Genomic DNA, 23,785 nt, shown 5'->3' on the forward strand with positions numbered 1-23,785 from the left:
CCTCGTAAGAAGCAAAGCGCAAGCCGAGCTCTGGGAGCTCAGTCGACGACTTCTCACAGGGGCTCTATAGTATCTTCGATCGAAAGGTCTGTCAGCGAACGCTTCTCTCATAATGGTCGTCTGTAAAGCTCGAGTCATACATATACTACATACAGCTGGGCTCGCTTTCTTTCTCATCTTTTTTTTTTCTTTTACGCGAGTCGAGCTTTCCACGTCGTCTATACCTGTATTAGGGCGAAGATATGCCATGAGAGCGTGTGCGTTGTAACGCCATTCGGTGTTAGGCCTAAACCGATCACTTGCATTGCGTGCGTGCATATAGCGGGTGTGGCGCGAGATTGAACTATAGTGATATCTGTGTGCAGCCGTTTTTTCAAGCCACCGCGGGCTTAATACTCTGCTATACTGACTGTGATTCTGTTCGCTTTGCTTCCCCCCGTCTTTCTCTCAGAGTGATGATGATGATGGCGGTTTGGTGGCTTGTGGTAGCTACACAGACGTAGTTATACTGTAATAACGTGCGAGCAGTTTTATCGCCTTGTTGCACTATGCGGTGACAGTCGGCCTATTTCACTGGTCTTTTTTTTGCATTCTTTATATCACAATTTTTTTTTACTTTCTTGCTTTCTTTGTTTTCCGCTATATTTATACCTTCTATGTGACATAGTTGCACATGATCTGATGTAAGGGCCGTTTGTTTCGAGAATACATTCGATGGTTCACGACAGTGATCTTGGGCCAAGGGTTATCCGCTTCCAGAAAGGGGAGGCGTCTTCCTAGCAAGAACAGACCCCCCCCCCCCTTCCATTTCCATTTTTATTTAAACCATTGCGTAATTACGTGCGCTTCTTTAAGAAAGTTCTCTCCTTTATTTTCGATGTAGTTGTGTTCGAGTTTCTCTTCGCATTCTTATTTCACCACAACAGACGCTGCTCGGCAGTGTGTTGCTTCCGCTGCAACTGCGTCACGTCGAACGGTGAAGCGAGCCTTCAGCACTTCGCCTAATAAATCATGCCTCCAAAGCGTTACACATAGGAATGTATTTTTTTTTTTCGCTTTTTTTTTTGCGGCTACCACGCTAATGTGGTTGAACACGAATACTCAGTCTCGCTTGGACTACGCCGACGAGCATCTCGCACGTCAATAAACTACTTAAAATGTCGCTGAAAAAAAAGTGCACGGTTAGTTTTCTCCTTCAGTTGAGTTGCCAGACGCGCACTGTTTTCTTTTTCTTTTTTTCTAGTAGGGGGGAGGGGGGAGGGTTCAGCGTATGCGACTCCGAACTATACCAGTCCGCGAGTGAAACTTGACTCTATGGCATAAAATGGTGTCGTGCCGGATGTCATCCGTGTATTGTGTCACTCTGTACTGTCACTCGGTCACCGTAATATAGCGCAACAGACAAAGAGCAAGAAACACAAGACATACTGCCTCGTACGCCAGCTATAGGCAGACTGCCTCAACTGTCTTATGCTAGCTTATAATAGAAGGGAACCAGAGGCACTGCCAGAGCTACAGAGAATGCTTTTTTGGGGCACAGTGGCGAAAACACAACGTGAACTTGCGGCGAAACCTGTTTCGTCCTCCGAGAGAAGCATGTGACAGCCAGTGAACAATCATTTTCTTCTAACGGAGCATCTATGGAGATGTGTAACAAGCCGACGCCTTGTCTGCTATATCGCTTGCACAGAATGGGCGACGCTTTTGCAGCACGCGTACGCATAGGCGTGCGCAGGGTTCCCCTTCAGGGGGGGAAGGGGGCAATGTATGGGGCAGACTTTGCGCCCCCCCTCTTCTTAGGTGACTAGGGGCGCCCCCTCCTCCTCCTCCCTGCGCACGCCTATGCGCGTACGTATAAAGACCATTTCGTGTGAACAGTAGCATTGTACGTTACTTTCTTCTGTTTCGGTCATCGCCCAACCATGTCGGTGTAATGCGACAGCAGTGAGGAGGACTAATGATGCGACTCCAATTGTAGGTGTTCGCACGAATGACAACAATCTTTCACGAGAGAGAGCATACAAAAAAAAAGAACGATTGAAGCAATGACAGATGAAATAAAAAAAGTCCTAAGCTCGTTTCAATTTCTCGAAGAGAACATTTTTTTAGTCTTATAACGAGAAAGTTATTAAAAAGCAAGATTGATCTGTCCTATCCATTTTTTTTCTACGAATTAGTGTCTATTGCCGTTGACCTGGAAGTTGTTAGCGTTAATGACCTGTGAGAACGCGGCTATGGCGTTCCTTTTAAGTCCATGCCACGTGCAAATACGTGGAATTCGTTCTGTGCAAGCGATGTGCTGTAAATGACATGTTCGTGACACTGTGGCCCACTATTTGCTCGTGGTATGTGCTGCACTCTTATGTACGGAATGTGTGCCGAGACGCAAGATCACAAACCTCTCTGTACCTCACTTCTGAGATGAAATGCTATAAGGACTTGGGAAAAAAATGAAAATCAAAATGTGAAAGCAATTTCACGTAGCTCTCGCATGGGAGTAGAGTGAACTTGGGCGTGTTGGTTAAGCATGATGAACCACACAGCGCAAGTAACTCTCGCATGATTCACATATTTCATATAATTTCACATAATTCATAGCTTATAATCTATCGCTTTCAGCGAGTGTCTACATAAAGCTACGATAGACCATGCATAGGTGGTTATGCAGATTGTTGCCCACAAGACGTAAATTTTCAACTTGAGTGTGCTGATATTGTTGTAAAAATAAATCTAAAATCTTGTCGCGAATCCGATGTGTGCACTGAATAATCGCGCTTGTCTTCCGTCGAACAGTGGGGTTGGCAAAATAAAATAAAAAGACAAAAAACACAATAAAATAAAAACAAACAACACAAGGCTTTGACACTTCTATGCACTTTGTTTCTTTTATGGCTCTTTCTGTTTTCGATTCTTTCCTTTGTGTACATAAGATGCGATATGAAATAAACGACTGTTCTGCCCTCTTCTCTTGAACACTGTCACATCGATTCGTTTACTCAGCACTGGAATACGTTGCCAGTCTTCTTGTATGTTGTTTTACGAATGTCGTATGTGTTGTACCCATTGCATTTGTCAAAGGAAAAAATGGGACCCGCCCGTTTGTAGCATGTCCTGATCCGGAAATCGAACCCAGGACCAACGCCTTTACGGCGCAGTCTCTTGTGTATTGTGTTTTTTGTTTTTTCTCTTGCCAATGGAGCTAACCATGGAGGCTAGCCACTGGCAGCGCGAGAGCCCGTTAATCGACAGCTCGAAGCGCGTGGATACAGAGTAAATGGAGGGATTGTATGCGCTTTTAGAAATTCTATTTCCTCTTCGCTGTAAGGCTTATCAGTTTTAATTAGGATACCTGCCTTGCCCACTTCTAAGTCCCTTATAGGCTTACCAGTTAGGAGTATCTGCTTTCGCCAACTGTCATCAAATGGTGGCATCCATGCGCTTATCACAGTGCATATGGTCTGGAGGTGGACAACAGACTTTTATCAACGTAAGTACTACTGCGAGAGCCGGACAGGTGCAATCGGAGGTCAAGGTGACCTAATGCGTGTCTCAAACTACGGCTCGTTGCGTCTTCCAAGAATCCTGGTCCCCGATTGTATAACTGTGGCCTCCGAGAGTGCTTCCGGCACGCGTTGCCGGAGCCAATCTCGGAGGCCACAGTATAACAGAATGCATTAGAAAGTGTGAAACAGGCTTGACGGTCCTGCTGCTAATGAAACGAGGCAATGTAATGAAACCTTGTTGCCTTTGAGTTCGAATTAACGATCTCACTGCTTCGGGCGTGGACCATGGAAAAGGCAATGAAACGTGGACGCCGCCAAGTGATCCGCAGCCAGGAGCACCTCGTTGTCCTCGCATGACTCTTCTCAGCCGTTCGTCGCGTCACTACAGTGATTACATTGCGCGGACATGTATGAAGTTCTGAAGGGTTACTGTGTGATCAAGAATACTCCGAGCTGTTTGACAATCCGAGAAATAAGTTACACTTTTATTAAATGCCTTTGAACAATTTAACGCAGTTCTTTAGAGAAGAGATACTTCAAGGCCATCATCTATACGCTGGCGCACGCGGCAACGCAATGGCGCATGCGCGGCCGATTCAAGAAAACTTCGCAAAACGATGAGAAATCGGCGTGCAGTGATGCGGATGAATAAAATGTTTAAGGATGCTGGAGGACGACAAATAAGTCTAATGTTACAAATGAACAAAGCATAGGTGAACGATTCGCAAGAGAATACAACGAAGGAACTACATATACACATATATACGCATTATGGTAAACTATAAACGCGCCACTCGCAGAGGCGCTACAGCGTCCCGGTTGGAGGCGCCATCGTCATGACCTCGCTACTTTGCGAAGGCCATGTACACTTCTTCGAGCGTCGCCTCCGAGACGAGCACGTACTCGCACTGGAAGCCCTGCATCAGCAGGTCCACGCTCGAGAAGACCTCGCTCCAGGGACGCTTCTCGGTCATCTCGAAGCTCAGCAGACCCTGCGCGCATGACGGCAAAAGGAATGCGCTGCGTCAACCTTTTCGCGCCTCAACGTGAAAGAATGTCGCAAGTTTGGACGTGTTGGAACTTCGTGTGGCTTGTGAGCACATAATAAACACCATTGAAAAGACGTGCACAAGCGCTAGCTCACTAACAGCACTCGCATTTTCATATGCTTGTCAGCTAAGAAAACGTAGTAACAGCGTCAGCGTGTATACGTTCATATATATATATATATATATATATATATATATATATATATATATATATATATATATATATATCGTATAAATAGGTGTCATTTACAAAACGAAAATCTTTCTCAATTCAGTCATTATCCTTACGAAACTACTCTTACAACTTTTTTATTGTCTTTACTCGCCAAGTTCGCTTTGGCCATTTCGAGCTTCTTCTAATTCGTTTACAGGAGGTTTCACATGGAGTTTTCTTTTTGGCATCTGCGTATTTACCTGCAACTAAAGCTAACAATAAAATCCCAGTGAAAGTTGGCCGGTCTATAGTTCGGGGCCCTCACAGAAATGATCCGAAGTAGGGTCCGTATTCACGATAAAGTTCATACGCTGAGATCGTTCAAAAGGTCTGGCATATCCTTATTGAAGGCCGTCAGCCAATGGCAAGATGCGCTTACACGACCGAAGAGCTGTCTCGAACGAAACGGACGCACTTGATTTAACAGCTCGCAACGAGTTCAAGTGCGCGAAAAAACGTGGATAAAGGGAGAAAAGACTTTGTCCACGTTTTTTCGCGCAGTATTCCCTGATAATAAAATACCAACTCGTCCAACAATCTATTCTTCTAAGGACGCCACTCGGAACCACATCACGGCGCACCAAACATTCCTTATAAGCTTGACGTGTTCTGTGAACACCGTTTTGTAGCTATCAAGGGAACGCTATAGGTGAAGCGCACCATGTCACAGTGCTTTTGAATGTAGAATAAAAGAAACATCTTACTATTTGACACAATCCACCATTTGGTGCTGATATCCAACGTAAATGTGGGGGCCAACGGATGAAAATACAATGTACTATAAAGATTGTACGAAGATGAATAGGCGCCTCAGACAAGTTGGCCGAGGCTTCGATAGGTGGACCTTTCCACAGAGAAAGGAAACGCTACGAGGGAGCACCACGTGACAATCTTGAAGCCTTGTCATAAAATTTTCAAGGGGCCCAGCAACACTTTTTAGCACGGTCAGAAAACGCTGCCGATCGGTATTTGAGGCTCCTGAGAACATGTTGAGCCAAACATTATAGCGCAGCACTAGGCCTGGAATTTACAAATAATTTGCAAAGTCAGCTAGAAATCGCTCGCTCTTCTCTCGACAAGTGATACCGTATACCCAAAATGACCACGTTATACACACAAAGTCCACGGCCATTGGTTGATTTGAGCATCGTGAGCTGCATAGTTACCGCTGCCGCCGCGGGATGCCGCGACATGCCCGCGCTCGCGATCACAGTTAAGCTTTTAAGCCGCGCGTTCAAAGAAAAAATAAAAGAAAGTGCTCAAGGTCACGACGCGGACTGACGAACGGACGTAGCTTCTTGACCCCTTGCCATCCCTGCCTGGGTAGCTTTTAGCGCGCCCGCTGGTACGAAAGGAGAGAGAAACCGCTGCAGCGTGTGCAAACCCGTGTAATTCCGCTCGTACTTGAGGAATTCTAACAATTTTTGCGGCAGTCAATTTGTGGGGCATTAAAGTCCTTTAATAAGGTCATTCGATTATTACTTAAAGAAGTGTTGCAGGGCCCCTTTAAGAAAGAAATAGGCCCTGGTCGCATGATAGGCTAGCGCTATACTATTGGTCAGTTCGCTATGGTTGCGTCTGCTGTGGACGCTACGGGAGCATAATCCTACCCAGGAGGCACCGCGCGCTGCTCGGGAGGGGCGGCGCCAGAGGAGGTTGGCTTGCCGAGGCTAGCGGAATCACGTGACGGCCCCTCCTATTTCTTTCCTCTCTCCATGAACCCACCTTTGTCAAAGTTATCCTGTCATTTTTAGCGTACTAGTTTTAAAAGGGGTTAGTCTTTGGCGTCACGTAACGTGGTGTTGCTGTTGTCACTTGTGGTCTGCGAAATGTCGCCTCATTTCTTTCCTGCCCTTGGAGGCCGATTTCGGCGTCACTGGTTTGGTAAGTGAGCACTACGTAGCGCCCTCTGGTCAGTGCAGGAAGTCATCACGTCGCAAGTTCTAGCCAAGCTGCGCTGTGCACCTGGTGGTAGCATATCATGCGGCTGTCGGGGAACAGGGCCGTCATCACCGGCTGCACCTCGATGTTGCGGTCAATCTCGGAGGCGGCCAGCTGGATCTTCATGACCATGCCCTGACCGAACTTGTCGCGCAAATGCTCGATGGTGCCGACGCACTGCAGCTGCCCGTCCACCATGATGGCCAACCGGTCGCAAGTGAACTCCAGCTGCTGCATGCTGTGTACAGGCCGACGAGCTGCATGCTACATTCCTTGGCTCGCGGCTTTTTTATTAAACAAATTTGGCACATATTCATGGGAACAGATTTGACGCCTACTCTTGGGAAGAGATATGGCACTTACATTAGGGCAGGGTGTCCGAACGGAATGAAAACCAAAAACGAAAAAAAAAAACGATATTTTTGACCGGAACGAAAACGTAACCGAAACGTTATCTGTTATTTCGTTCCGGAGTGAAACCGAAAACATTTCAATCGTTTTTCGGTTCACGAGAAAACTTGGCAATCCGGAACAACTGAGGTCATGCAACATGAGCAATTATGCATATCTCAGGGTAGAGTATTCGTGCGTACCTCAGGCAGGAATTCCAAAGCAATGTTCAAATTGTGCGAAAAACGAGAACAGTGGCAACCAGAGATGTTTATATTAACGCAAGTGGGCTTTTGCGCACCCGTCACGCAGGCTAGCCTGGAGAGGGCATTGCCGGCGCTGAAGTGTGTTACAGCGAAAGCTGTTATGAGATCGCAACAGCCGATTTTGGCTCCATAGTTGTCCGCCGCCGCCGGTGTCCGCAACCGCTATCGCGCGAAATAAGAAAAAACATGGCTGATCCCTCTGTCATAGGAATCGGTATAACACGAAAGTGAAAAGGGTCATGAACCACTTTTCCAAGTAATGATCTAATGGCCTCAGTATCGGTGTGTACTGCCTCCCGAATCGATTGCCGCAAAAATTTCTCGAATCCGTCAAGAATCAGCGGAGTTACGGGGGTTTGGCGCACGCTCCCAGCGCTTTCTCTCTTTTCTCATGCCGACGCGCGCACTGGAAGCTAGACAGGGAGGGATGGCATGGGAGAAAGAAGTTACGCCAGCGCGCGTCATGAAACGCGATCGCTCTCCCGCTGTGATTCGCTTGCGCGAGTGCGGCTACCGTGTACTGAGGAGTGCGGCGCCGGCAAGTGGCGGCACCCCGCGGCAAGAAGCGCATCTGATCCGACCGCCGCTCTCGATTTACGTCGGCTATCGGCCAATAAGCATGCTATGTCTCTTGCGACGTACAGCGGACAGACGCCCCGCCCACCGACGAGAGTGAGAACCGGCCTCTGTTTGAAAAGAGGGTGCCTGGGGAAACGGCAACTTCGCGCTCCGCTTGTGGCCATTACGCGGCGCGCACGACTGTAATATTTGGCAGAGCAGTTCATAGCCGTGTCAGCTTTCCGCAGGATGTGTTTTTTCAATCAGCCCAAGGGGTGTTTCATGACCCCTTGAAACGTGTCTTCACAGACGTAGTTGGGCGTTTGTTGCGCATTGTTTCGCCCCAAGGGCGAAGGAATGAATGCTACAGCAACAAATTGTAATGTCACGCGAAGAACGGCAAGCAGCTCGAAACTTGCAACGCGCTGCTCAAGCAGAAAGGACGCACGGAATGAACATACACAGGATGAGAGCGAACTAACTGTCACATTTGTAACTTATTTCTGCGTGAGCACCGCGCTCCTTTCGCAAAAGCGGCCGCTGCAGTGAGCCAAGTGACCTTCGTGCTCTCAACGCGAAACGTACAAACCACCGCGATCACGAGATGAGTGCACGCACAAGTGACCACGCCCTGTAGACGCGGGCGCTCGTCGCAACGGCGAAGACCTTTCAAGCGCACTCTTCACGCTCTTCGAGCCCTTCGAGCCATCTCGCTAGTGATAACGAAAACACTCTGTAACACAGATCTCCGAGTACAGCCACCGGCAAATGGTGTATATAAATAGCTCGCCGTTAGCATTACGAAGAACGTGCCGTTTGTGGCCGAATTCTTTCGCGCTGCGGAGGGAGGGGTCGTAAGTTCGATTCCCAGTGACGGAACTTTTCCTTCTGGTTTTTTTTCTTTGCCCACTGTTGGTCTTTATATTTTACAACGTCATATCCGTGACATAAATACGTCAGTGGAGCCGTGGTGGACCCCGGCATAAAACACTTTCGTGTTAAAAAACAGGCTGATCCCTCCGTCATAGGAATCGGTATAACACGAAAGTGAAACGTGTCTTCACAGAAGTAGTGCTTATTGTGTAATGATATATGAGAGCTTGTACAATGTCTATTCGTGTTTGGCAGCTATAGCACCGTTTGGCGTGGATGCGCCCATGTTGACGCCTAGTCCGTAGAGGTTCGTAGCTTGAGCCGCAAACGCGTGTGTCCCGCTGGCCTCTGTCTCGCTCCACCAAGGCACGGCATTCGCCGTTCGAAATCGTGTTCTTTCTGCAACGCGTATTGCAGTAGTTTTGTTAGTCGGTGCTTTCGCAATCGAAGTAGTCGGCGGCGGAGAAATCCCGTTGGTGCATGTGTAAGCTGCATTACTCCGATGAGCCGGCTCACGCTAACATGAAGCGAAAGGCAAAGAACGTAACCGACGTAACTGCGTCTAGGGCGCCTTGGTGACACCAGCAGGGCCAGTGTCCCTCGCTGGTATCGAGACGCTTTAACCATGACCTCCGATATCGAGCGCAATCTCGGAGTAAGCGCTAGTAAGTGTCGATCGTGCATTACTTCTTTTCACCAACCACAGACGGCGGCACCGCTCCGCTGCGCCCCGCCTACTACCGCCAACAGAGAGCACCGTGCAAGAGAGAATTCGGTAAAGGATATAAGGCGCGTTCGTGAAATGTCCAACTTCTGCCAAGGTAGGGTAGTTGGTTTAGTGTCGGGCGCTTACCGTTGCGGCCGCATCGTCGTGGGTTCGATTCCCAGCGGCGGATCTTTTCCTTGTTTTTTTTTTCTTTGTCACCCGTTGGTGTCCATTTTATCAACGTCATATACGTAACGGATGTACTTGGTGGACCCCGGCATAAAACACTTTCGTGGTAAAATTGAAATTAGAAACAAATTTCTAGGATCGGATTAACCCGCGTCCTCTGCCTGGCATTCAAGTATTCCACCACAGTGCCACGCTGGTGCTTGTAACTCCTTCGCAAAAATACTCTATACAGGCGTCATATGTCGAGCAAGGAATCGTGTTAACATATGTAATATATAGCGTGGAAGAAGAGTAAAATAACAACATAGCGTCGCACAATGCTAGTTGCGCAACGTGTCGGTTGTTGTATGAAAAAACTTTTATTCAATAAAATGAGAGTTTGCAGGCCCAAAAGGACCCTTAGGGGGAGTCCTTATTGCGTGCTTCCAACCCGTTACAAAGGTATCAGCCATAATTCTTCATCGTCATCAGTCACAGCATCAACAAAATGCACATAATGCCTTACAGATGTGTAGCGGGTACAACGATTCTCCGAAGAATGACGAAAAATGACATTGTGGGTGCTTCGCTACTTAAGAAAAATTACGATGATTTATGGCGTAGTGTGTACCTTGAATACGTACTTGTATTATTTGCCCCAAGGGAGTCTACAACGGGCTCTAAAAAGGCCACTCATCCAGCTTTCGCTGTGACTGTGCTGCGTGTTCCGAGCCGGCCTGGCGATTTTTTATCAGAACAGCAGTCTCCCACATCAGAGAGTACACTCAATGACGTGCTGCTTTTGAGATCGTGCTCACTCCCTTGACGCAAAGCATTGAGCCCGCCAAAAAAAAAATGGTAATTGACTTTTGAGAAAATAAATACTCTGACTTTGAAGGGTATACTGGTTTGTGCTAGTTGGTAGAAATTCGTGGTACAGTTACTTCCGCATCTCTGAAGAACGTGGGAAGAACGTGTTTTACACCTGTCCCACTTTCTTAAGAGGAGGGCAAGTAACTAAGTCCAATGTTTTTTTTTTATGATTACCTTAACTTCAAATGATTGCATACAAAAAAAAAACGTTACGAACCGTTACGGAACATTCTTTTTTTCGTTCCGGAACAGAAACGGAACGGAACTTTTTGCGGTGGAACGAAAGTAAAACCGAAACGAAAAACATTTCGTTCCGACAACCTGCTTTAGGGTATTGATTTCGCACCTACTCGTGGGAAGAGATTTTGCACCTATTCTTGGGAACAGATTTGACAACTATTCTTGGGAACATATTTGGCATCTATTTTGGGAAACAGATTCGGCAGCTATTCTTCGGTGTTATAGATTTCGAACCTAATCTTGGGGAACACATATGAGACCTATTTGGGGGAATAGATTTGGAAATTATTCTTGGGTGGTATAGATTTGGAATCTATTCTTGGGGAACATATTTGGCCCCTATTTGCGTAAATAGCTACGCCCCTGTTCCTGAGAGCCAGGGACGTAGCCAGGCAGGGTTCGAACCACCCCTGAAAATTTTCGATTTTGCATGTGTATATATACATGCACACTTACAAACGCACGCACGAACATATGAAAAGGATGGTCTGGCGACGCTTCTGATGAGAGCAGATTTGGCGAATGAGCTTGTTAATAAGGGTCCTATGAAAATTCCAATAGGGTTCCTGCTCGGTCGGTACGCCTTGAGCACCCATGGGCTTCACTCCGCAATAGCGAATGTTTCCTACAAAGGGACGAAAACTTGTCGAGCAAGGATATGACGCTTATTAACCAACGTCACGAAAAAGGGACTTGTCTTCGTGTCCCCGACAAAGACGAAGTATCCTTGACAAAACGTTCGCCTCATCGACATTTCTCGTTCGACGAATGCTCATCACTTCGAGCCTTCATCATCCCCCGAGTGTCTGGTATGCATAGATCGCGCGTGACGTCACGGAAGTACGTACCTTGTCTTCGTGCTAGCTGCTATGCGAACACGGCGGCCACAGTGACGTCAATATATCTATACCATCCAACGTGCGTTGCTTCGCACTTGACCATTGCAATTTTTCAGCGCATTAGCACCGTTATCGATTTTTCTCTCACTGCAAGATACGCTTGTCGTGTTCTTGCTTACTCAGGTTCCCGCGACGCGAAATATTCCCGAGATGCCGGCCACATTGGACGTCAATTGAAACAGTCGCCGTCACATGCGGAAGTCACGTGATCTGAGCAGGAACAGCACGTATGGTGTCATTGGTAGAGCGGAACGTCGCTGTCGACTCTCGTTCTGGCAATAGTGATGCTGGTGAAGTAGCGAGAACCACGAAGCGGCACGGCGTAGGTTACTGGCCCCCCAGTGACGCAGTCCAACGACTCACACTGCCAAAATACTTATGCAACGCCATGCAGAACCTTCTCTTTCACTGATATTTTAAGGCGATGGTATGACGGCCCACGTTGACGTTTCTGCTAATGTCACGTCACCCTTCAGCATGTGTGGGCGAGCGGATGTTCACTCAGATATGGAAACACGTTGTTTGACAGTTTCCGAAAGAAATTTTTTAAAGGTTATAAGCAAATGTTGCACCGATTGCTGCATTCTGGTGTGCGTCCACAATTGTCTTAAGAGCTCGCTCTACGTGGAGGAGCCGCTCTATATAGAGGACATAAGGCGGCAGACTCACCTGATTGAGGCGTAGATGACTGTGGTGGCCTTCGCCCTGCTGCGCATGTATCTGAGCAAATCAAAGAGCCTCTGGCTCGTGCCGGTGTCGACGCCCTTGAGCGGTTCGTCCAGGAAGACGAGGCTGGGCGCCCCAATCAGCGCAATGGCCAGCGAGAGCTTGCGCTTGTCCGATATGCTACACAGTACAGCGGAAGCACGCGCTGAAGGATGCTTGCTCGCATTTCGTAAAAAAGGGCTATAAGCCATTTTTTACGAGACTTGTTTGTTTTGTTTTCGTTCCTTATAATTACTGCTGATACACTAGAACTCTGTGTGACGTGTTAGCTACCTAATGAATCCAACAGACAATTACTAAGCCAAGAAAATCATAGGGAACATTACTTGTTAATTGTGGTGTGGTAATTATGATGTAAATTGAAATGAATTAAGTGGATTAAACGAGCCCCTCGAACAATTCCCCTTCCTTCGTTCATGTTAGTTACTACCGTTTCTTCACAGTAGCGCTTAACGTCCATTCAATTCCCGATAGGGGGTCACCCCCGACAGTACTTATTTCGGGACCTCCGCTTGTTTAATTATATAACCTACCGAAAGCATCGCTCTAAAAAGATTATAAGATAATGAATCAGATTTTCCCCTACCCCCTCCTCCTCTTCCTGACAGACGTGTGGGCAAGAATAAACGCACAACGCACGCACCCGAAGTCCCTGGGACAGTCGAGTCGCTTGTCGTTCAGGTTGCAGGCCCCGAGCAAGCTGTTGATGCAACTCTCCTGCCGCTCTCGTGGAACGCCTCGCAGCCGCGCAAACAGCGTCAGTTGGTCACCCACGGCCAGACTGGAAAGCAGACCTCCCGACGCCGGACAGTAGCCGATCTGCGACTGCCACTGCGGACGCGTGGTATGCAAACGGGTCAATGAGCTGTTATATCCGTCTCACAAAAATTTGCATGGACGTCGCGATTACGTCTACACTTATTGACCTGTGGATGGCGTTGTCACTAAGCATGGCTTATAGTTCACCCCATGCCGTTGGCTCCCTATTCTCTGTAGTTTGATTACAGCAATTGCCCGACAAGTCCAAAACGACCGTGCCAATGGAATTCTGTTCGTAAAGATGTAGTACAAGCGCATGAAAAACAGTCGCGGTGCTAACGTTCGCCAGTCAATATTTCGCGCAGGCTTTGATTTAAAAATGAAAGCTGTGCAGCATATCAAGCCCCCCCCCCCCCCTATTCTTTGTGGAAACGGAGTAAAAGTAGGAGGGAGGGAAGTGTGGCTAACACTAGTTTTCAATACGATGGTGGATGAACAGTTTACGGACAGATTGAACTACGATCAAATTAGGGTTTACTGAAACAAACTTTCGTTCTCGCATTCGACAGTACGCGTAATGTCAGCATTGTCTTAGCTTTCACAGTTGAGGCCTAGAGCAAGGCAAATACAGCGCACACTTCACTAAGGCAGACACAAAGAACACGATGCACAGGCGCCTGTCTGTCTTCGTGAAGTGTGCTCAGTATTTGCCTTGTGATGGCGAAAAACCCAACTAGCTCGAGATGAGTTAGTCAAGTTGTTAGGTGAGTCATATTACAAGTTACAAGGTGAGTTACGAGTTTAAAAACGGTCTAATAAGTATAACACATATGCGCGTACATTCCTGGGAGACGAGGACAGCATGTACTTCTGGCTGTAGGCGTTGCCCGACGTGCGCACGGCGAGCGCGCTGAGCACTTCGAGTAGCAGCGTCTTGCCGGACTGGTGCATGCCGAGCAGGCCGAAGCACTCGCCTTCCGCCAGGCACAGGTTGATGGCCTTGAGCTGAGGCGCGCGGCTTAGCACCAGGAAACGCCAGATGTCGCACAGCACCAGGGCGTGGTTCTCGAGACCCGGCACGGCGGCCACCCGCGGTGCCTCGCGGGCCTCATTCTCCACGTCCGTGTCCATCATCTCGTTCAACGTGTGCACGCGCTGTACGTTCGTCCGAGAAGAGATACCCCCCCCCCCCCCCCCCCCAGTTACCCTTACGCGAATTAGCCTCCAAACTTCCACTTTTAAAACGGCACTTGTATGTTAACCGGCACTTGTATGTTAACCGGCACTTGTATGTTAACTGCACTTGTATGGTATGTTAACCGAGAGAAAACGTTCTTTAAGGATCTCGCCCGCAGTGGATCCCAGGGAATACTTATTGATTGAAGTATTTGCGAAAACACAGCCTCTACGCATATAGCATAATGCTATGGCAATGTCCGTAAGGTCGGCTCACCGACCGAAAAGGTGTTCCACATTCGCCATCATGGCTACGAGCGGCGTTGGCTAACACATCTGCGTTTACATGCTCAGAAATACCCGATAGCGTTGATGGGAGGACGACCGCCGCTGTAGCTCGACTGGTAGAGCATCGGGCGCGTTATTAGAAGCTTGTAGGTTCGGTCCCTATACAGGCGGCAAGTTGTCTTTTCGTCCACTTTAATTTCTTTACATTTATATCTTAATTATACACTACAGTTAGAAGACTACAAAGAAGGTACCCTATATATTCACTGTCTGTTGGTTTGATTAGGTTGTGTCTAACAAGGAAAACGAGCCTTTTGATATACATATATCATCTAGAAAGCTAGGACCATTCGTACCCTCTCTGCCAGGACGTTCCGGATGGCGAACAGGGTTCCGGAGTCGAGAACAGAGACGACCACAAACATGGCGATTCCCTCGATGAGCAGCACGAGCAGGTTGACGCCGACGCACATCTCGTGCAGGTCGAACGGGCTCACAGTGTACGGAGGCCCGTTGTTCGCGTCGCGGTCTGTGAAGTATATAGGATTGTGGTGGATTTAGAACCCTAGCTGTTCTCTCGTATACAATCGGAGTTTTGAAGTCGACAGACGACGTAAAAAACCCGCGGGTTCTGTGCGACACAAACCTACAGTTATATGCGGTCGAACCAAAGACTGCAGAGATGACACGTCATCGAGTAAGGAATGTAGCCGGAGACAACACTTCGACAAGTCTGCTTAATTGTAATTGCAAGTAGTAATTGTAACGATATCTTTCTCATCGAAAAATGACCAGTATGGCATGTCCTTGTCAATAACTGGGGTTTTTAAAGCACTTTTTCTGGCATCTCGCGCTTTTTATTACCGAAATTTCCATTTAGCACCTTTGCGCAGCAAGGACAACCCTTCAAAACTTTGAGCAGGCGTGGTCGTTCTGCTATAAGCACAAACATGTTTTTTTTTAATCATTTCTTTCTCGTAATACCGCGTTTCACGTAGTTCAGTAAGCTTTGAGAAACAAGTCAGGTGACAACAAAATATTTTTATAGCAAAATTTAATAGACGCGACTTACTTTTGTCATTTATGTGCATTATTGGCATGGCAGAGACCACGAACACTGAGCTCGTGGTAATTTAAACATTCTTGTTTAGTTACCTGTAGTTCCTTTACATCACTTCTGGGTGAAACATTTTGCTACCCATCATCGCTTTGGCGAAGGCAGTATCGTTTTTAACGAGACGTCGGACGTGGGGAGCTTCGGCAGTCATAGCGTAGGAATTTCGGCAGGAATTTCGGAATAATTTTTCTTTGCATTTCTAGGAATGCTTTCCGCCAGCAGTTAACAACTGCATGTAATGAGTGGCTGATTTCGTTAAAAAAATACGGCATTACTGACCATACAATAATTCCATAATTGCGTTCCAATTGCAATTGGTTGCTATAAAATACACTAGAATTTATTCTAACGCTCCCACTCACTTTACATTGAGTCTACACAACTTTGGCGTCAAGTTACGCAGATTTCAGACATTTACAGACAGTCGATGATAATGCGTCTCTCAAGGTGATAAAGGTAAATTGCTCTGAGTAACGAAGGTAACAGATATAGCTATAGGCGTGCGCATAGAGAGAGGGAATCACCTGAGAGGAGGGGGGGGGGGGCGAAATCTGCCCCGTACATTGACCCTTCTAGTCACCTAAGAAGGGGAGGCGCAAAATCTGCCCCATACATTGACTTAGTAGGGTGGGGGGGGGGGGGCTGCGATGAACCTTTGCCCCCCCTCCCCCCCTGATGGGGATCCCTGCGCACGCCTATGGATATAGCGCTCTATGTCATCTGCGATGACAGAGTAATATAGAGCTACAATGTCAACTGGCAGAAGTGACACTGGTTAGTCGCCAGCGTGTACGAGCCCCGAAAGACTGTAAACGACAAAGAGTCGATATCTCTGCGTTCGTATACACGTACTCTGACAGCACATGTCGATTGCCGCCAGCTCGAGAGTGGCGCGGTCGGCGCGAGTACCGTCGCAGGCGACCTTCAGCAGGTCCTGCACGCCGTCCGTGGCGGTCGCGTACTCGTGGCACACATGGTTGTCCGCGTCCAGCAGCAGAAGCTTGACCACGCCCGACGCGAAGGCGTACGGCGGAAGCAGCGTGAACAGCCAGTGCAGCACCTCATAGTTAATGCTCAGCGTGCTCGCCTGCAGGGCTGTCGGGCGAGGCGAGGTCGACCAGGAGCCGGTTTATTTAAAAGGTTGTCGCAAGCTCCACGGTGTGGTAAGACGATGGCACTGAGCGAGCGCGAAAGCTCGGGAAACGCGTTCCACTTTGAGGTGAAGCTTTATTTTCGAACATTCCCGGGCATTACTGACCGTCATACACGTGCGCACAATGGGGGTGGAGCTAATCATCTGAAGGGGCACCAAGTCTGCTCCATACCTTTACTTAGACAGCCCTCTCTCCGTTATTGTTCAAAGTGCAGGGTTTCGCAATATTGGTGGTCAATTACCCCTGCCAAGAGCCCTTCCCACCGTTTCCCCTGGAAAGCCAAGGACCAAATGAAGGCTAATATGTGAAGCACGGCATCATTCATCGTTTCATTTTTATGTTTGCATTCGTTGGCGAGCTTGTTTTCTTTCGGGCTCTAACAATGGAGGGGGGCGGGGATGGGGGAGTGGGCCTCCGGCTCACCGTTTGCACTGCCTCCGGGATCGACCCACCCACCTTTGACCGATCGACGACGCCAAGTGATGACGTCACTTGAGACGTCATGATTACGTCACAGTGACATCGCTTCCTTAGAGGAGGTCACATGGTTTTTTTTCTGTTCGTGGACAGACGCCGCAAATCAGTCAGGTGTTCTACTTACAGCTCCACTGTAATAATAATTGCTGCTTTCCTTATCTCGTGCTTTCCACCACTGTTCGTTCGCCATCGACCGTGGCGTATATACGCAACCAAACACGCAGCCCCTGTGCTGGGCGCACCTACACGTTGTAACAGGGGTCAACATTACTGCTCTAAACGCGGGTGCAAGAGTAAACAGATTTGGTCTATATATGCTCACCAAAAGCCATGTACACGCAGAACAACAGTATGTACCAGATGCCGACCGACTTGGCGAAGAAAGATGTCAGGTAGGACACGCCCGTTAGTGTCGGGAAGCCCAACAGCACCAGCAGGAAGAGAGCCACTGAAAAACAAAATGCATAAAATGAGAATAAATAAAATTATACGCAGCCTTAACTGACTTAACGTCGTGAAGGCTGATTAAACTGCGGAGCTGGCGGCATCAGGGCGCCCTTCCTCTTCTCTCACCAGCACCGCCTGTGCTCGAGCGTGCACTACCATTGGTCGACTCCTATCACCGGCACTGCCAATCGCGCTCCTGCTCCATCCTCCACTCCCGCCATAGCTTCACCTTTGCTCTCCTCCTCTCTACCTATCTTCACCCTCTCAACATCGCTACCCTTTCTCTACCAGGTTCAACTCGCTACACTACGCTTCGCTCTCACCCGCTTAGCTTCACCCATTCTCTCCCTCTCGTCAGGCTTCGCTCTTGCAGCTGGGCTAGAAAGTGCGGACGACGGAACCACAGGGATTTACCTCGACCTCAAACGGCTTCGCTGTTAAAACAAGTTAGCGCAGCTTGCACTATGTCGCGTAAGGCTGGGTCACGTTTCAGCTTCTGTTAACGATCTGAACAGAATGCTTGGGTGCTGATTGAGTGCGAGCAGGTTCATGATGATGAATTTTCTATCCACGACTCGCGGGAAACCTCTACCATAACAGCCCTGCTGTAAAGAACATCGTCATTGTTCGGGAAGCGCTTCAGTCATCCGTACCGGCAGTGTCGGCGCGCACTTTGTTGTTTATGACAAAGAGGAAAGCGGCCGAGACCCAGAGGAGCGTGTAGAGACAGCCGTCGAACAGGTAGTGGCTGAGCCAGTACACGAGGCCCGGCACGCCCGTCATGAGCTGCAGCTGCTTGGAGCCCGACGCCGTCTCGGCCACGGGTGCCACCACGAACGCGGCGCCGGCGAGACCCATGATGGGCGGAAGCAGCACCTTACGCCAGGGGCTGAACGAACGCAGTCCGCGCTCCACGAAAGGCGTGGTGTCGCGAACCACCGTGTGAGCCACGCTCTCTGCCTCCGGCTCACCCACCGCTCTCTGCGGTCAGTAGTAGTGACAACTTCATTGAATATAAGGGTTTTGGGCAAGTTGGTCGAGTCCTCAGTCCAGGGTTTCGTTGACAGTAAGGGACACAAAACAAAAGTTTAATGTGGAGCATTCCTGGCTAATTTTCACTGTATACAAAAGTGATGAAAAAGTTACGTGTCAATACACAGAGGCAGACGTAAAATACTTTTGCGAATTACCTTTGCAGGCTTCTGAAGGCTGGACAGATTCATGCAATGGACAGTCAAATCTAATAACATCTTCTTCCCCAAGTGTGTTACGCGGTTGCCAATAAGTGTGTCCCTGAGTTACATAATATTTTTTTCACGATGCTGCGGACTTCACTGAAAGCAATTTAGATTTTAAAATTAAACACGTTCGAATCACCGGCTCAAACCACATGTATACTGACTTAAAATATAATCGTCTGCAGGTACATAGCGACAAAAAAAAACATAAGAAAACCTAGAGGGGCCTTTGTATCAGATGCGCTTCATGCCACGGGATGCCGCCGCCTTCCGGCGCAGCTCTTTATTATAGTCTGCTAAAATTACACAGCAACACCACCGCGCACCCGAATCACACCGGGATGAGAGCGATTGCGTTTCATGTTTCCCCGTGCCATCTCTCTCTCTCCTCCCCCCCCTCCCCGTGTGGCTTCCAGAGCGTTCGTCGGGACGAAAGAAGAAAGAAAGCGCTTAAAGAGTGGGACAAATCCCTGCAACACCGCTCGTTCTTGAAGAATTCGAAAAATATTTTGCGGCGATCGATTCGTGAGACGATAAACCTCGATACTGAAGTCATTCGACGATTACTTGAAAAAGTGATCCGGGAGCCCTTTGAAGGGGCCCTGCAACACTTTTTGAGCATGGTCAGAAAATGCTGCCGATCAGTATCCGAGGCTCCTGTGATCATTTGAGCCAAATATTATAGCGCAGCAAGCGGCAGGAAATTTAGAATTAAAGTTCAAAGTCAGCTAGAAATCGCTCCCTCTTCTCTCGACAAATGATGTCATATACCCAAATCGACTGCGTCACATACCCAAAAGACATAGCCATTGACTGATTTAAGCATCGGGAGCCGCATTGTTACCGCGGCCGCCGTGGTGTGCCGCGACATGCCCGCGCCACGTAGGGAGCCTTCATACACACACGCCTCCCGCCCGGGTGAGGCGTGTGTGTATGAAGGCTCTCTAGCGTCACGGGACGTAGCGGCGTGGTAAAATGAGCCGTGCACAACGCGTTCAAACAAAACAAGAAAGTGCTCCCTTTCATCCCCTCCCCTGTGTAGCTTTCAGCGCACTCGCTGGTACGAAAGGAGAAAGAGCACTTAAAGCACGCGACCAATCACTAACTCTGCTCGTACTTGACGGATTCTAAGAATTTTTGCGACAGTCGATTCGTGAGGCAAATAATTTAAATAGTGAGATCGTTTCATGACTACTTAGAAAAAAGTCTTGCGGGGTCCATTTAACTGCAACTCCATTGCGGGCGTCGACTGTCATTTCGGCTTCGTCCTCGCGTAGACGTTCGCTCAGATGTAGCTTACCCTGCTGAATGCCCGCAGACGCATTCGGAACACGGCGGTCGTGTCACCGCTGAAGTAACGGAGCAGCGCGCTGTTCATGAGCGACGTGGCGATGCTCTTGCTATACGGCACGTACGGGTTCCACCACACCTCCGGGCTGCATAGCACACAACACACACCAAGACCTGCTAAGTTCGCTTTTCCAGCGCCGTAAGATTTTCATGGACACGCAATGACGGCCCAATGAGTCCTTTCGTCGAATGTTAGGTGCAGTGTAGCGTCTGCTTGCACGTAGCTAAGTTGTCGCTACAAGAAACGCCATGCTACGTGGGAGACGGTAATGGGTCGAGCAACTGTTTTAACGTGATAGCGTTAAAGGTATCCGAGTACGTACTAACTCGCCCAAGTCGAAGTTTTATTCGTTTCACAGGAATTTCGGCGTCGGCGTCGTCGGTAGTGAGCGAAAAATCAGCGTTGTCCGTGAGCGAAAAATGCGAGACAGATGCACATAAATAAATAACAAAAAAAACGGTTTGAGTGGGAATTAGACGTCTGCGTGGCAAGCAGGTTGCTCTACCACATAACCCCGCTAGCGCTCGAAATTGCTTCGAAAAAAAAAAAAAAACACCATATGAATGTTATGTAGGGCGAGGAGTGTCATTAACACATGTAATAATTCGTGGCAGCAGCTTAGAATCACACCAGGCGTCAAAGCATGTGATTGTCACATGCATGCATGCGTCAAAGCATGCTTCAAAGCACCAGGCGTCGAAGCATGCGCAACGAGTGGTTGGTTTAAAGGCCCACCAATTACAAAGCGCAGAGGTGTAATTAATTATCATTATCAACAACAGCATCAAGAGCGTGTGCAGATGCGCAGGTGCGCGTGTCGCCTTTACGGACGCGTACTGGGTGCCTCGCCAACTCGCAGAACGAAGAATGTCGTAGTGGGCACTTCACAACTGTACTAGCAGTAGGCATTCTAGGACAGCTTGAAAGGGCCAGTTTACAAGCGCACAGGCGTTCCTTTCCTTGCGACACGGTTAAACGTCCACCGAGTAGCGAAGCTAGGCTAGAGATTGAGAAGGCGATGCGAACAGGGTTCGATTACGCTAACGCCTTCAACTCTTGAAGGCGAAGCTCAAGCGTCCTTCAAGTTTTTTGCTCCTAACAACGAACTTTGTGATGGCGAAATTCACGACAGCACAATCTGAGGCAAAGGGGTGTATTCGGGGCGTCTTTCTGCCACAACAATAATCGTCATCTGACTTGCTTGCGTTTCCTTTCTCGAAAACTGTGCTCTCGCTACTTTCCTATCAAGAATGCTACGTCACGCTGACAACTCCACGACGTTCGTGACCGGGAAGTACCGGACGAGCAGCGATAACGCGCGTCCGGGTTTCTTATAGTGTGCATAGTTCTGAAAAAATAATAATAAAACGAAACTCAGGGAGTCCCTTAATCATTCGCCTAAGATGACTCGAAAGCGGAAGCCATCATCTTTTAACACGAAAGTGTTTTATGCCGGGGTCCACCATGGCTCCACTGACGTATTTCCGTCACGGATATGACGTTGTGAAATATACACTAACAGATGGCAAAGAAAAAACTAGAAGAAAAAGGTCCGTCGCCGGGAGTCGAACCAACGACCCCTCGCTCCGCAGCGCGAACCGACTAACGGCGAACAATTTATGTACACCATTTACCCTTGGCGGCACTCAGAGATCGTTGGCACTTCAGCGCGTTTTCGTTATCACTAGCGAGATTGCGCAAAGGGCTCGAAGGGCGCGCTTTAAAGGTCATCGCCCCGCGCGTTGCGATGCGCGCGCGCCTCCACATGACGTGGTCGCTCGTGCGCACGCGCGCGCTTATCTCGTGATGGAGGGTGGTTTGTACGTCTTATGCTCTCACAGCAAGTATGCGTTGAAATTACGGAGAGCACGAAGGCCACTTCGCTCACTGCAGCGGCCGCTTTTGCGAAAGGAGCGCGCCTCTCACACACGAATAATTTACACCTGTGACAGATAGTTCGCGCTCATCCTGTGTATGCTTGTACGTTAGTTTCGTGCGTCCTCCTTTTGGTTTGAGCAGCTCGCTTTAACTGTCAAGCTGTGACAGCTGTTAGTTCGCGATCATCCTGTGTATGTTCTTTCCGTCTGCTCGAGCAGCGCGTTGAGAGTTTCGAGCTGCTTGCCGTTCTTCGCGTGACATCACAATTTGTTGCTATAGCATTCATTCCTTCGCCCTTGCGCCGAAACAATGCGCAACAAACGCTCAACTACGTCTGTGAGGACACGTTTCGCTTTCGTGTTATACCAATTCCTATGACAGAGTGATCAGCCATGTTTTTTTTTTCTTATGATTAGATTGCATTGATCCTCCGCCCCATAGGGCTTTCTGCACCTAGCGCGGTTTTGCACTGCCTCCGGGATCGGAGGCATTGCAAGCTTTCTGCACCTCACGTGCTTCCAGGATCGGTCCACCTATAACCAAGGGACGATGACATGTGATGACGACACTGCGTGACGTCACGTTATATGGCATCTGAGTGACGTTATGATGACGTCACAGATTTTGGCGATCTTTGACGTCTGATGACGTCATAGGGTGACGTCAGTGCATGATTTTTTTGCATCACTCACGCCGACACCGGCGGTCACATTTCGTGCTTGATGAGGCATCTAAGGCTTTTGCCTTAATAATTATCAGCCTCAACTAATCTGTTTCCCTTAGTGTCCCTTCAATATAGTCGTAGAAACGCCCGGCATAAGGGGGTCCTACCTGCTGGGATCGCTGAAGTCGGCTCCGATGACGCATTTCTGGGAGTAGCCGAAGAAATCCTTGCGACTCAAGCGATCCAGCTCCTCCTCGGGCTTTGTGTCGATGGGCCGGACGACGGTGACGCTGCGGGCGAGCGGCAAGTAGTAGTGGCTGCTGAGCTCAGTCGTCCCTCTCAGGAACGACACCGTCTTCGGGTACATGTCGCCGATGTCGATGTTGACGCCGCTATCTGCGCCACACGAGTCCTTTTTTATGATCGAGAGTGTTGCGACCGTTGAACAGCGGCAGCATACCATATTCTTTCGCATACAGTGCAATCTCGTTGATTCAATTCTACATAACGCGTTTTCCCGTATGTAATGCTTTTTTTTTTCGGGCAAAAGGAAAGGAAAAAACGGGAGAGAGGAAAGACAGGGATGTTAACCAGTTTGGCATAACCGGTATGCTACCCTGTACAGGGGGAAGGGATGGGGGAGATTGAAAGAAGAGTAAAGAAAGAGAGAAAGGGCAACGTTTCGTAGAAGCAATGTATTCTCGTATGCTTAATACACTCTCGTTCTCACCTGAAACTGGATAATACGACAGCAAAGGTGAGCTTTCTTGCTGGTGTTTTAAAGCTTTATATCGTCGCGCGATTGTGACGGTGAAGAAGCACAACTCAAG

General features: G+C 48.6%; 1 protein-coding gene and 1 long non-coding RNA gene across 2 annotated transcripts; one reads left to right on the forward strand and one right to left on the reverse strand.

Moving 5' to 3' along the window:
• Positions 1 to 1,821: 1,821 nt before the first annotated feature.
• On the forward strand, positions 1,822 to 2,965 carry LOC125758037 (uncharacterized). Its single transcript, XR_007415753.1, has 2 exons — positions 1,822 to 2,480; positions 2,550 to 2,965. It is a non-coding gene; the product is annotated as an uncharacterized LOC125758037 (long non-coding RNA).
• A 999-nt stretch (positions 2,966 to 3,964) lies between these two features.
• LOC119389983 (phospholipid-transporting ATPase ABCA3-like) lies at positions 3,965 to 23,350 on the reverse strand. The gene is made up of 10 exons (XM_037657471.2): positions 23,123 to 23,350; positions 20,363 to 20,498; positions 18,478 to 18,805; positions 17,700 to 17,825; positions 14,986 to 15,158; positions 14,006 to 14,320; positions 13,050 to 13,237; positions 12,350 to 12,526; positions 6,732 to 6,945; positions 3,965 to 4,495 (listed from the first exon to the last, which is right to left on the reverse strand). Exons 1-10 carry the CDS (start codon positions 23,320 to 23,322, stop codon positions 4,349 to 4,351), a joined length of 2,004 nt encoding a protein of 667 aa, XP_037513399.2. The 5' UTR covers positions 23,323 to 23,350; the 3' UTR covers positions 3,965 to 4,348.
• Between the last annotated feature and the right edge of the window lie 435 nt (positions 23,351 to 23,785).

This window comes from Rhipicephalus sanguineus, chromosome 4 (genome assembly GCF_013339695.2).
Source record: "Rhipicephalus sanguineus isolate Rsan-2018 chromosome 4, BIME_Rsan_1.4, whole genome shotgun sequence".
In the NCBI taxonomy this organism is placed as follows: domain Eukaryota; kingdom Metazoa; phylum Arthropoda; class Arachnida; order Ixodida; family Ixodidae; genus Rhipicephalus; species Rhipicephalus sanguineus.

Coding starts and splice junctions, on each gene's coding strand:
- LOC119389983 (XM_037657471.2), bottom strand. CDS start 23,322: ATGTACCCGAAGACGGTGTCGTTCCTGAGAGGGACGACTGAGCTCAGC. Junction 15,159..17,699: donor CTGCGTGTACATGGCTTTTG/GTGAGCATATAT, acceptor TATACTTCACAG/ACCGCGACGCGAACAACGGG. Junction 13,238..14,005: donor TGTCCTCGTCTCCCAGGAAT/GTACGCGCATAT, acceptor ACGCGTCCGCAG/TGGCAGTCGCAGATCGGCTA.